Source organism: Molossus molossus, unplaced genomic scaffold (assembly GCF_014108415.1).
Source record: "Molossus molossus isolate mMolMol1 unplaced genomic scaffold, mMolMol1.p scaffold_m16_p_3, whole genome shotgun sequence".
NCBI lineage: Eukaryota > Metazoa > Chordata > Mammalia > Chiroptera > Molossidae > Molossus > Molossus molossus.
In genome coordinates, this window is record NW_023425366.1 from 130,900,789 (window position 1) to 130,913,621 (window position 12,833).

The 12,833-nt window shown below is 42.9% G+C and overlaps 1 protein-coding gene across 1 annotated transcript in view; it reads left to right on the forward strand.

Annotated features, from left to right (window-relative positions):
- Positions 1-12,833, forward strand: part of DNAH3 (dynein axonemal heavy chain 3) — a 229,454-nt gene that overhangs the window by 63,548 nt on the left and 153,073 nt on the right. Inside the window, exons 16-18 of the mRNA XM_036279927.1 lie at positions 8,928-9,081; positions 10,115-10,259; positions 11,180-11,391. Coding sequence (XP_036135820.1) covers positions 8,928-9,081; positions 10,115-10,259; positions 11,180-11,391 — 511 coding nt within the window. The remainder of the gene's footprint in view (positions 1-8,927; positions 9,082-10,114; positions 10,260-11,179; positions 11,392-12,833) is intronic.

Sequence of the window (12,833 nt, forward strand, 5' to 3'; positions counted from 1 at the left end):
TGTGCTAGAGGGTGACATGGGGTGACCTGCGATGGTTTCTGGGTGGCATCCAGCCCATGGTAGACATTCAGAAACTGTCAGTGACTTTGAGCAACGAGTTCTTTGGGGAGAAAAAGTCTTCTTCCCTTCAAGCTCCCACACTGGGGGTGTGCTTTGAGAACTTCACTGAGAGACTGTTTAGACACAGTAGGTGCTGCTGAAGTTAAGGGCAGTGAGGTGGATCTGAGAGAAGGGAGATTATGTACGACGAGAGGGAGAGTGTGGTTTCTCCTTTCGGAGGGGCGGCTCTCAGCCCCGCACACTGACTGATTCCTGAGCTCTCAATAGCAGAGCTTGGAGGAGCAGCCGCTCTAGAAAAGGCTGGACGAGGAGAACCCTGCAGCCCTGGGCTCAGCCCTCTTTAGCGAATCCTTGAACCTCCCATGCATCATTTTTGCCTTAATCCCAAGAACAGCCCTTGAAGAGAGCTGAGAAATTTTATTCATTCATTCCTCCTCTGTGGCAACAATCCCATTCCCTGTCCAAGGAATTTGTATTTTCCCAGCCCACATCCCCATTTGGCTTTTGAGCTAATTACTGTCCACGTACTGTGCCCACCTCACCCCCAACTACTTCTCCACCCTCCGTCACCGGCTCAGCAGGCTCCGTGGCCGGTTGGCTCAAGCCTGGGCTGCAGCCTCTGACGCCTGGTCACTTGTACGCAGGCAGGTCAGCTACAGAGAGCTCAGGCTGCAGCGTGCTCCGGGGCCTTTCTCCTCTCCTCCCCTTCTGGGCCTGGGCCGCTGCATCTCTCCTGAATGACATTTTTCCCTCCTCTATGGAGAAAACACAAATTCCTCAGACCCCAGCCCGGGGGCTCCTCGTGGCTTCCCTCTGAGATTATTTCCAGGTGCCTCACTGTCTCCTATCTGCTCCTTGACCCCATTCACATCTTACCTATGTAAGTGGTCCCATCATTAGGTTTGTTTCCTTGAACATCAGATTCTGCTAGAATTCTGACCAGTCCACTGTCCTCCCTCAGATTCCATTCAGTCCCTCCAACACAACTCATTTTCTCTACCTAATTGATTGTATTATTATATGGACTACACATATGTATGTGTTATTGACATGAACGTACTTTGGAAACTATAATGTGCTAAGCAGTTATAAGAAATTTAAAAAATAACAACAATAATAGTAATATGTTACAATGATCACTGAGTTGATATGTCATTGCCCTCTGGGAAGAATTCAAAAGTGCTTTTATGAGAGACATATCTTTGTATGTGGGCACTGTATTTGGAGCCTCAGAGAGAATTTTGATGACGTGAAAAGGCACCCAGCAGCACGACTCGTGTGGACAGGGAGAGAACAGACTTTTCTCCCATCTGTCCCACCCCAGGGTGGCCTCCCGGTCCCGGGAGCCGGAATACCCACGACGGACATCTCCGGGACTGGAGCTGCCCTGGCCAGGAGAAGAGCGATGGGAAGCTGTGACTGCTTGGGGAGGAGGGGAGGTGTCTTAGGGAGAGATGAGACCAAGTGCCTTTCATGTAGTAGGTATTCCCTGTTGTGATGACTGAGGGAATGAATGGATAAAACTTTTCACAGTGAGGATATTCTCTGGAATTAACACCTATGGGAGCCTCAAATCGCAGCTTACAGGAAACAAAACAAACAAGGAGCTGAGGAGAGGCTGTCTCCACGCACCTGTTTTCCAGCTCCCATCCTGAAGACCTCAGTGCAAAATGCCCATGCGGGGGCAGGGAAAGGGGCTGGGCCACCCCTTTCTCCTCCTGTACTTCTGTCTCCATTCTCTTCTCTGAGGATACAGAGAACAAAAGCTATGTGGGAGGGGGATGATCACAGCAAATAAATACAAGTGCTCAGAAGGAACTGAACAGGGAGCAGAGCCCAGTGACTGAACTTAGTGGGTGGTCAGGGAGGGGCTCACTTAAGAGGAGACTTGAAGGATGAGAAGGAGCCCATTAAGTGAAGATGTGGGCAGGCAGGAGTAGCAGGGCCTCCTGCAGGCATGGGCCTCAGCATGGAAAGGGTTCAGCAAGGGAAGACCTCCACCCGAGGAGGAGTGTGGCCATAGAATGAGGTTGCAGTTAGAGAAGCAGGTCTATGAGGTCACAGCAATGAGTTTAAGTTCCTTTTTATTACTTATGTACTTATTGTTGGCAGTATTACAGATGTCCCTCATATTCCCCCTTTTTGCCACTGTCCACCCCAGGCCTTCACCACACTATTGTCTGTGTTCATGGGCTATGCATATATGCATATATGTTCTTTGGTTAATCTCTTCCCATCCCCCCACCCCCATTCCCTCTGAGATCTGTCAGCCTGTTCCATGTATCCATGTCTCTGGATCTATTTTGTTTGTCAGTTTATTATGTTCATTATATTTCACAAATAAGTGAGATCATGTGATGTTTGTCTTTCTCGGCTTGGCCTGTTTCGCTTAATATAATACTTTCCTGTTCCCTCCAAGTCACCTCAAAGGATAAGAGATCTTTCTTTCTTACAGCTGCATAGTACTCCATTGTGTATATGTAGCACAGCTTTTTTATGCATTCATCTACTGATGGACATTTGGGCTGTTTCCAGATCTTAGCTATTGTAAATAGTGCTGCTACAAACATGGGGGTACATACATTCTTTCTGATTGGTGTTTCAGGCTTCTTAGGGTATATTCCTAGAAGTGGGATCACTGGGTCAAATGGCAGTTCAATTTTTAATTTTTTGAGGAAACACCATATTGTTTTCCATAGTGGCTGCACCAGTCTGCATTCCCACCTGCAGTGTACTAGAGTCCCCTTTTCTCCACACCCTCACCAACACTTGTTGTTTGATTTTTGATGGACGCCATTCTGGCAGATATGAGGTGATACCTCTTTTTTTTTTTTTTTCTTTATTGATTTTAGAGAGAGAGGAAGGGAGAAGGAGAGAGAGATAGAAACATTGATGAGCAAGAACATTGATTGGCCACCTCCTGCATGCCCCCAACTGGGGACTGGGGACTGGGACCACAGCCTTGGCATGTGCCCTGACCAGGAATCAAACGGGCGACCTCTTGGTGCATGAGTTGATGCTCAACCACTGCACACTGGCCAAATATCTCATTGTTGTTTTAATTTGCATCTCTTTGATGATTAGTGTCATTGAGCTTTTTTCATATGACTCGTCACCATTTGTATGTCCTCTTTGGAGAAGTGTCTATTTAGGTCCTCTGCCCATTTTTAATTGGATTGTCTTTTTTTGTTGAGTTGTATGAGTACTCTATATATTTTGGAAATTGACCCCTTATCCAATGTATGTTGGCAAATATGTTCTCCCATACAGTAGGTTCCCTTTTCATTTTGATGCTGATTTCTTTTGCTCTACAGAAGCTTTTTAGTTTGATATTGTCCCATTTATTAATTTTTTCTTTGTTTCTCTTGCCCTACTTAACATATCGGTGAGAATACTGCTATGTGTGATGTCTGAGATTTTACTGCCTACATTTTCTTCTAGAATTTTTATGGTTTCATGAGTTACATTTAAATCTTTCATCCATTTTGAGTTTATTCTTGTGTATGGTGTAAGTTGGTTGTCTAGTTTCTTTCTTTTTTTTTGCATGTACCTGTCCAATTTTTCCAATATAATTTATTGAACAGACTGTCTTTACTCCATTGTATGTTCTTGCCTACTTTGTCAAATATTAATTAAGCATAATGTCTTGGATCAATTTCTGGGTTCTCTCTTCTGTTCCACTGATCTATATGCCTGTTCTTGTGCCAATACCAGGCTGTTTTAAGTATAATGGCTTTGTAGTATAAGCTGATATCTGGAATTGTGATCACTCAAACTTTGTTCTTCTCTTTTCATATTGCTGTGGCTGTTTGGGGTCTATTTGGTTCCATATAGACCATATTTGGAGTATTTTTTCTAGATCTGTGAAATATGTCATTGGTATTTTAATAGGAATTGCTTTGGATCTATAGATTTCTTTGGATAGTATGGACATTTTAATGATGTTAATTCTTCCAATCCATGAACATGGCATGTGCTTCTACTTTTTTATATCTTCCTCTATATCTTTCAATATCCTGTAGTTTTCTGAGAACAGGTCTTTTACCTCCTTGATTGAGTTTTTTCCTAGGTATTTTAATTTTTTTGTTGCAATGGTGAATGGGATTTTTTTTTTTCTCTTTCTGTGTATTCATTATTGATGTATACAAATGCCAATGATCTGTGGATGTTTGTTTTGTATCCTTCTACTTTGCCAAATTCACTTGCTAAATCTAGCAGGTTCTGATGGAGTCTTTAGGGTTTTCTATGTATAATATCATGTCATCTGCGAATAATGACAGTTTTACTTCCTCCTTTCCAATTTGGATGCTTTTTATTTTTCCTTCTTGTCTGATAGCTGTGTTTAAGACTTCCAGTACTGTGTTGAATAAGGATGGCAAAAGCAGACATCCTGTCTTTTTCCTGTTCTTAAGGTAAATGCCTTTAGTTTTTTCCCATTGAGTATGATGTTAGCTGTAGGTCACATATGACCTTTATTATGTTGAGGTATGATCCTTCTATTCCTACTTTGCTGAAAGTTTTTATCAAAAATAGGTGCTGAATTTTGTCATATGCTTTTTCTGCATTTATTGATGTGATCATATGATTTTTATGTTTCATTTTGTTTATGTGGTGTATCACATTTATTGATTTGCAAATAGTGTACCAGCCTCTCAATATTATCCCTGGGATAAATCCCACTTGGTCATGGTGTATAATTTTTTTAATGTATTGCTAGATTCAATTTACTAATATTTTATCGAGGAGTTTGGGATCTATATCCTTCAGGGATATTGGCCTGTAATTTTCTTTCTTTGTAGTGTCTTAATCTGGTTTTGTGATTGGGATAATGCAGGCTCATAAAAAGAGTTTAGGATTCTTCCTTCCTCTTGAATATTTTGGAATAATTTGAGGACAATAGGTGTTAGTTCTTCTTTGAATATTTAGTAAAACTTCCCTGTGAAGCTTCCCAGACCAGGGCTTTTGTTTGCTGAGAGTTTTGATTACTGCTTCTATTTCCTTCATTGATATTGGTCTGTTCAGTTTTTCTGACTCTTCCAGGTTGAGTTTTGGGAAACTATAACTTTAGGAATTTGTGCATTTTACCTAGGTTGAACTTGTTGGCATATAATTGTTCATAGTATTTTCTTACAATCCACTGAACTTCTGTGCTGTCAGTTGTTACTTATCTCTTTCATTTCTAATTTTATTAATTTGGGTCCTCTGTCTTTGTTTGTTGGTGAATCTGGCTAAAAGCTAATCAATCTTGTTTCTTTTCAAAGAACCAGCTCTTGGTTTCATTGATCTTTTGTACTGTTTTTTTAGTCTCTATGTCATTTATTTCTGCTCTGACCTTTATTATTTCCTTCCTTCTACTAACTCTGTGTTCTTCTTTTTGATCTCTTTCTAAATCTTTAGGTTGTAGGATTAGATAGTTTATTAGCAATTTTCCCTGTTTCTTGAGGTATTGCTATTAACTTCCCTCTCAGGACTGCTTTCACTGCATTCCATAGATTTTGGATTGTTGTGTGTTTATTTTTATTAGTTTCGAGGAATTTTTTATTTCTTTTATGATCTCATTTCTATTCATTGTTTAATAACATGTTATTTAGCCACCATGTGTTTTAATGTTTTTGAGTGTTTTTATTAAAATTGATTTCTAGTTTCATGATATTGTGATCCAAGAAGATGCTTGATATGATTTCAGTCTTCTTGAACTTGTGGAGGCTTAGTTTGTGTCTTAACCTGTGGTCCGTCTTTGAATATGTCCCATGTGCATTTGAGAAGAATGTATATTCTGAAGTTTGGGAGTAAAATGTTCTGCAAATATCAATTAGATCCAGCTGATCTAGTGCATCACTAGGGTCTCTGTTTCCTTGTTATTTTTTTGTCTAGAGGATCTATCCAGTACTGTCAGTGGGGTGTTCAAGTCCCCTACTATGACTGTATTGCTATCTATATCTCCTTTGAAGTCCTCTAGAAGTTTTTTTAATATATTTTGTTGCTCTCATATTCAGTGCACATATGTTTACTAGGGTTATATCCTCTTGTTGGATCAATCATCTTAATATTATATAGTGATCATCTTTGTCTCTTCTTATAGCCTTCATTTTGAAGTCTATCTTATCAGATATGAGTATCGCTACCTCAGCTTTTTTTTTTTATTTGCATGAAAAAAATTTTTTTATCCCTTCACTTTCTTTCTGTGTGAGTCTTTTGTTGTTAGATGGGTCTCTTGTAGACAGCATATATACGAGTCATGTTTTCTTATCCATTTAGCTACCCTATATCTTTTGATTGGAGCATTTAAGCCATTGACATTTAAAGTTATTATCGATAGGTACTTTTTTGTTGCCATTTTTATTCTTTATGCCTGTGTTCCTCTGTCTCTATTCTTCTTCTTACAACAATCCCTTTAGCATTTCTTGCAGTGCTGGTTTGGTGGTAGTAAATTCCTTTAGCCTTTTGTGTCTGCAGAGCTCTTTATTTCATCTTCAATTTTGAATGAGAGCCTTGCTGAACAGAGTTGTCTTGAATTCAGACCCTTGCTTTTTATTACTTTGCATACTTGCACCACTCTCTTCTGGCCTGCAGTTTCTACTGAGAAATCAGCTGAAAGTCTAATGGGAGTTTCCTTGTAGGCAACTTTCTGACTCTCTATTGCTGCCTTTAAGATTCTTTTTTTTTTTTTTTTGTCTTTTTGGGTTCATCTTGATTTGGACTCTCTGTGTTTCCTGGATTTGTGTGACTCTTTCATTCACCAGGTTAGGGAAGTTTTCTGTAATTATTTCTTCAAACAGGTTCTCCATTCCTTTCTCAGATTCTTTTCCTTCTGGTGTTCCTATGATGCAAATGTTGTTATGTTTCATGTTGTCCCAAAGCTCTCTTAAACTCTCCTGCTTTTTATTGTTTTTTCCGCTTGCTGCTCTAATTATTTTTTTTCCTCTGCCTTGTCTTCAAACTCACTGATTCAGTCTTCAACTTCTTCTAATCTACTAGTGAATCCTTCTAGGTTAAATTTTATATCAGCTATGTCATTCTTCATATTCACTTGATTTTATATTTATTTATTCATTCTTATTTCATTCTTATTTATTCCTCTTTTTTATTGCTGGTGTAGTTCTCGTTAAGCTCTTTGTAATTCTCACTAAGTTGTTTGAGCACCCTTAACACCACTGCTTTGAATTCTTTATCAGACAAACTTTATATAGTTTCTATTCTGATGATTCCTCCTTTTTTGTCATTTGGGGGTTGTTTCTTTGTATCACCATTTTAGCAGGCTGATAGTTCAGGGCCAGGTGAGGCATGTTGGGACATGTAGGCAGGTTGTGTGTATCAGATAAGAATGCTATGCCTCCCAGTCTTGGTGTGGTGCCTTCTTGTTGGACCCAGTGAAGTAGTCTTCTTGATCTTCTGAGCTGGGTGCTCCAGGAATGGCCGTGGTGTGACTTATGTGGGCTTTCCTGTTGAATTTTGTTTTGATTGCTGTTGTCCATTTATGGCTGGGCTCAGTTCTCCACGCTGTTAGCTATGAGTCTCAACCCTGACCCTGTTGACCCTGTCATGCCAGCTGTTATATATTTCTTGACAGAACAAAACAAAGTAAAGCCAGACCAAACCAAAAAGAGTCCACTCAAAAATATCAGCATCCACAATAATAAAAGCAACTGCCTCAACAAAAAGATTAGGAGACACACAAACAAACAAAACCACACTCACACCAAACACACAAGGAATGCTAGGAGGTGTGAGACAAAAAGAACTAGACAGGTGAGGGAAAAAATATAAAATTAAAGAAGGCAAGGCAAAACCTTTTCTGTTACCATTTTATGGATCTGAGGCACATAGAGTTTCAGTGACTTAACCAAGGTCACATAGCTACTAGGTGGCAAAGTAGGATTTTGAACCTAGCCTGTCTCTCTCTAGAATCTGTCCACTTAACTCTGAATTATTCTTCCTCGTTAGAAAAGGGGAGAAATAAGTTAAGACATGCTTATTGATGATATGAATGAAATAGATAAACCTCTGGACAGGTCTCCCCTGGTCTCTCCAGCTAAAGTAGCCCTTCACTCCCATCCACTAGTCACTCTGCCCTCTTTTTTTTTTTTTTTATCCTCACCCGAGGACATTTTTCCATTTTTTGTACAGATAGAGTGGGAGGGAGAGAGAGGAAGAGACAGAGAGAGAGAAACATTGACGTGAAGGGACACATCGAGTGGCTGCCACCGCACAACCAACCAGGGCCGGGGACAAACTGCAACCGAAGTACATGCCCTTTGCGGGAACCAAACCCGGGTCTCTCCGGACCACAGGCCGATGCTCTAATCGCTGAGCCAAACCGGCCAGGGCTGCCCTCTTTTATTTTCTTCGGAGCATTTATTACTATCAGAAATTTCTTATTTCATCTTTGTCTATGTATGGATTTATCCATTCATCCACCTATCCATCCATCCATCCATGTCCAGGTCTCCCCCAACTGAAATACATTTCACAAACATAGTCCTGATGCCTAGAGCAGCTCTTGGAATGTATTAGGCATTCAGTAATAAGTATGCAATGATAAATGAATAATGTGTATATATTTACATACATTATATATAGATATATAGATATAGATATATGCATACACATACACATACATATATATTTACCTGTACAGGAAAACATCTAAAAGTATTTAACCACTAAACAGTTTACAGCAGCTGTCTCTGGGAGGTGGTATTATAAGTAGTAAGGCATATATATATATATATATATTATATATATATATAATATATATATAATATATATATCTTGTATCAGAAGATCAGATTGTGGGTGAACAATGCTGTGCCTTTGGAAATCACAAAATGAAAAGTCCAAATGTGGTGGGCTGTCTTTACTTTCAGGTGCTCAGAATTTGAGTCGAAACTTGAGGGCTATAGCAAGGAACTGGAAGCTTTTAGAAAACGTGAAGTGATGACTACAGAAGAAATTAAGAACAACGTTGAAAAGCTGAACGAACTTTCCAAGAACTTAGAGCAAGCACTGGTGGAATTTGAGGTTTGAGGTCTTGGGATGGGGACTTATGACTGTACTATGCTGATGGTTCCGGTCTTGGGTTTTGTATTTTCCTAACATCACCTGTCAGCTGATAGTGTTGATTGATTGACCAGTTCTTTCATTGCTACCTTTTTCTACACTTCTACACTGTACTAGTGTTTTTGTTAGTCATTGAGCACACAGAGGAGAAACTGTAATAGAATAATTGTTCACGTGTATTGAGCATTCGTCATGTGCAAAACAGTGTACAAAGGGCTTCATGTGTACTCTATCACTTAATGCCCATAACAAACCTCTGGGGTAGGTAGTCTTCTTATTTCCATTTATCCCTACTTAAAGTGAGAGAACTGAGACTTGGAGAAGCTAAATAACTTGCCCTGAAGGTCAACTGGTAAGTTCTTTAATTATTAAAGTTCTTACTTTTGAGGCAAGTCAACACAAGAAGGCAACAACATCATGTAAACAGCAAATGTACACATGAAAATTGTGGAAATGGGGCTATGAATATGTTACAGTGGGAACAAAGCTGATGGAATAAGTAGCAAAGTATCTGGTTTCACCCAACTAGATCTTGGCTGTCATTGCCTTTAGAGGTACAGAGGGACCTTTTTTTTTGTTTGTTTGTTTTGTTAATCCTAACCAGAGGATATTTTTCCATTAATTTTTAATTAGAGTGCAAGGAAAGGAGGGGGAGAGAGTGCGAAGCATAGATGTGAGAGAGAGACATCGATTGGTTGCCTTCTGCAAGACCCCAACCAGGGCTGGGGACTGACCCTGCAACCCAGGTATATGCCCTTGACCAGGAATCAAACCTGCGACCCTTTTGTCCATGGGCTGACACTCTAACTGCTGAGCCAAACCAGCCAGGGCCAGAGGGACCTTCTTGATTGAGTCCACACCTTATTTTCTTCTCTTTCTAACAAGCATCTTCCTCAATTTGGTTTTCAAAACATTGAGGAGTTAGCCATGGTGGCTTCTAGAGATGAGGAGAACCACCCACGTAATAATAGAAAGCATCCCTTTTTGCCTGCAGTTGCTCAATAAGGAGGAGGAGCTGTTGCAAAAGGAGAAGAGTACCTTCCCTCTTCTGCAAACCCTGCTGACCAACAAAGTGCCTTATGAGCAGCTGTGGGTGACGACGCATGAGTTCAGCATCAAGTCAGAGGAGTGGATGAACGGTATGCCATGGTCCCCCTGTGCTGGGCAGGAGGGGGGTGGGCAATGGATCCACCCCAGCCAGTTCTGAAGTTTGATCTTCAGATTCTGGCTGGATTCTGCCTCATATTCTGATACTCTGGATTAAGGCAGCCACAGTCAAAGTTTCCTGATACGATAATCATGGAAGGTGGGGATCAAGGAGGCAGACCTATTGCGCGGTAAAACAAAGTAGGGTGCCGCCCAGAGACATGGATGGGGTAATGGCTCAGAGAGCAGATGGTGGTAGAATAAGAGAGCAGTCCATTAGTGTGCTATTTCAAAAACAAGACCAAATTTCCAGACATCTGTAAACGACTCCTGTTACCCTGGTCCTGGAGGCGAGAGAGAGTGAGAAGATAGGGTCAGCAGAACTGAATGACTGGTTCCATCTGGCATGAAGCAAGGGGGCAGGGAGGGAGGTGAAGGACCAGCATGACTTTTTAAAAATAATCTATTTTTGGATAGTTTCAAGCTTACCTAAAAGTTGCTAGAACTGTACAGAGAATCCCCATCTCCATCCACCTGTGTTCTCCGGTTGCTAATGTCACACCTTCCAGCCCTTCTGTGATAGCGTCTGGGACCGGTGCCAACAGCTGAGCCCCCTGAGCCACATCGCATGCCGGCCACGGCGCCAGCCACGGCGCCGGCCACTCCGCTGTCCCAGGCCTCGCCAGTGTCACTGCCCTGCGTCGCAGGTGATGCCGTGAGGCCTCAGAAAGTGCAGAAATGCTCCAGCGGTCCCTGGCTAAGGAGAAGTTTCAGAGACAGACCCAGCTCCAAAGCCTGTGCTTGTTCCAACATGCACACCATAGGCCCAGTTCTAAGTTCAGGACATTAAAGGTCCGTGTGACTGACATCTACTTGGTCTAACCCTGCTCTCAATTCACCTTTTTTATTTTAGGACCCCTCTTTCTACTGAATGCTGAAGAAATTGCGGAGGAAATAGGGAACATGTGGAGGACAATGTATAAGTTAACCAAGACCTTAGCTGATGTGCCTGCACCCAGGCGCTTGGCAGAGAATGTGAAAATCAAGATTGATAAACTCAAGCAGTACATCCCTATTCTCAACATTTCCTGCAACCCAGGCATGAAGGACCGGCACTGGCAACAGGTCTGCAACTGCCCGGCCCTCCAGCCCTGTCCAGCCCTGGCCTGGTAGCCCCTTGGAAGGCAGGAACCATTACTAGGGCAATCTTCTTTCTGAGAGGAGAGTCTAGGTGAAGCTGAGGGGTAGAAATGGGGTGAGAGCCTTTTGATGGAAAGGAATGAGCAGGATAAGGGATGAACTTTCCACATGAGCAGATGGCCCCTTTTCTTGGGGACCCACAGCTGGGGGTTGAGTACTGATTCAGCCAGTGGCCACATCTGCTCTCCTTACTGAATAGCAGCTCAGGGTTCTCCAGGGTGATCAGGGTGTCTCATTACAGGGGGAGGGCCTTGCTCTGCTCCTGACCTGGGCCACAGAAGAGAAGTCACGTGTTTTCCTGGGGGCTGCTGGGGCTGCCTGTGCTGTGCAGTTTCGTCACCCAGAAGCCTATGTTCAGAAATAATACTCTCTCCTCTCGGCCCCTTGAGTCTATACACGAGCATAACAGATACCCTGCCTGAAAATAGTTGGGATTTCTATAAGCAGCCAGGGGTGAGCGTGATACGTGTGGTGTGAACACTGGCCTGAGAAAGGGAAAATTCGCTGTTTCTGTGACACTCTTCACGTTCAAGGGCAGTAGCCTGGAAACAGCCTTGACCAGGGAGGTGTGTGGCGGTGGAGCTGAGCACCCACAGGCAGATTGGAATTCCCTCTCTCAGAACCGCGCGCCGGACGGAGGACTGTCCGCGGACGGTCCAGTCTGAGGGCACAGCCTGCCTTTCCAGGGAAGGGCGCCTGAGCACAGTTGCCAGGAGCATTTTGATCTCCCCGAGAAAACAGATCCCAGTACATGAGAGATTCAGGAGTTTCCTGAGGAGGGGGCTGCTTTCAGTTCCCAGAAAGCCTGGAAACTCCAGGTTACCTGAGGCAGGGTGTAAAGAAGAGCAGAGGAGTGGTCACCTGAGTAGACATCTGGTCTGGAGCTGTCCCAGCAGACAGGTCTGCAGAGGGGCAGCCGCCTCCCGGGGTGCACACAGGGTACCTCCCCTGTGACCTGGCCTAACCTTGCCGGTTGGGAGCGTTGGCAGTTGGGAGGTTGAGCAATGCTAGGTCTCTTCTTGAGGTGCCTCTATAGACGGTGCCCTCGTCAACGGTGGTTACGCTCCACTCCAAGGGAGCCTAGGAAGCCCCTCCTCCCGGTGCCCCATCTCTGCGGTCACTGTTCTCACACATGCGCACTTTAAGATCCCAACCATCCCTAGACACTCATGATTCTCATTTACGGACCACTTAGATGACCGGATTGGGGGAAAATGTTCCTTAGTAAGTGAGAGGGAGAAAACTGGAATGCAGGTGTCTGACTCAGCCAAGACAGGTGAAAAGGCAGCAAGAAATAGCAGGTGAGAGGGCGTGGGAGGCAGGGGCGGTGAGCCGTAGGTGACAGAGGCCTGCAGCCGGGAAGTGGT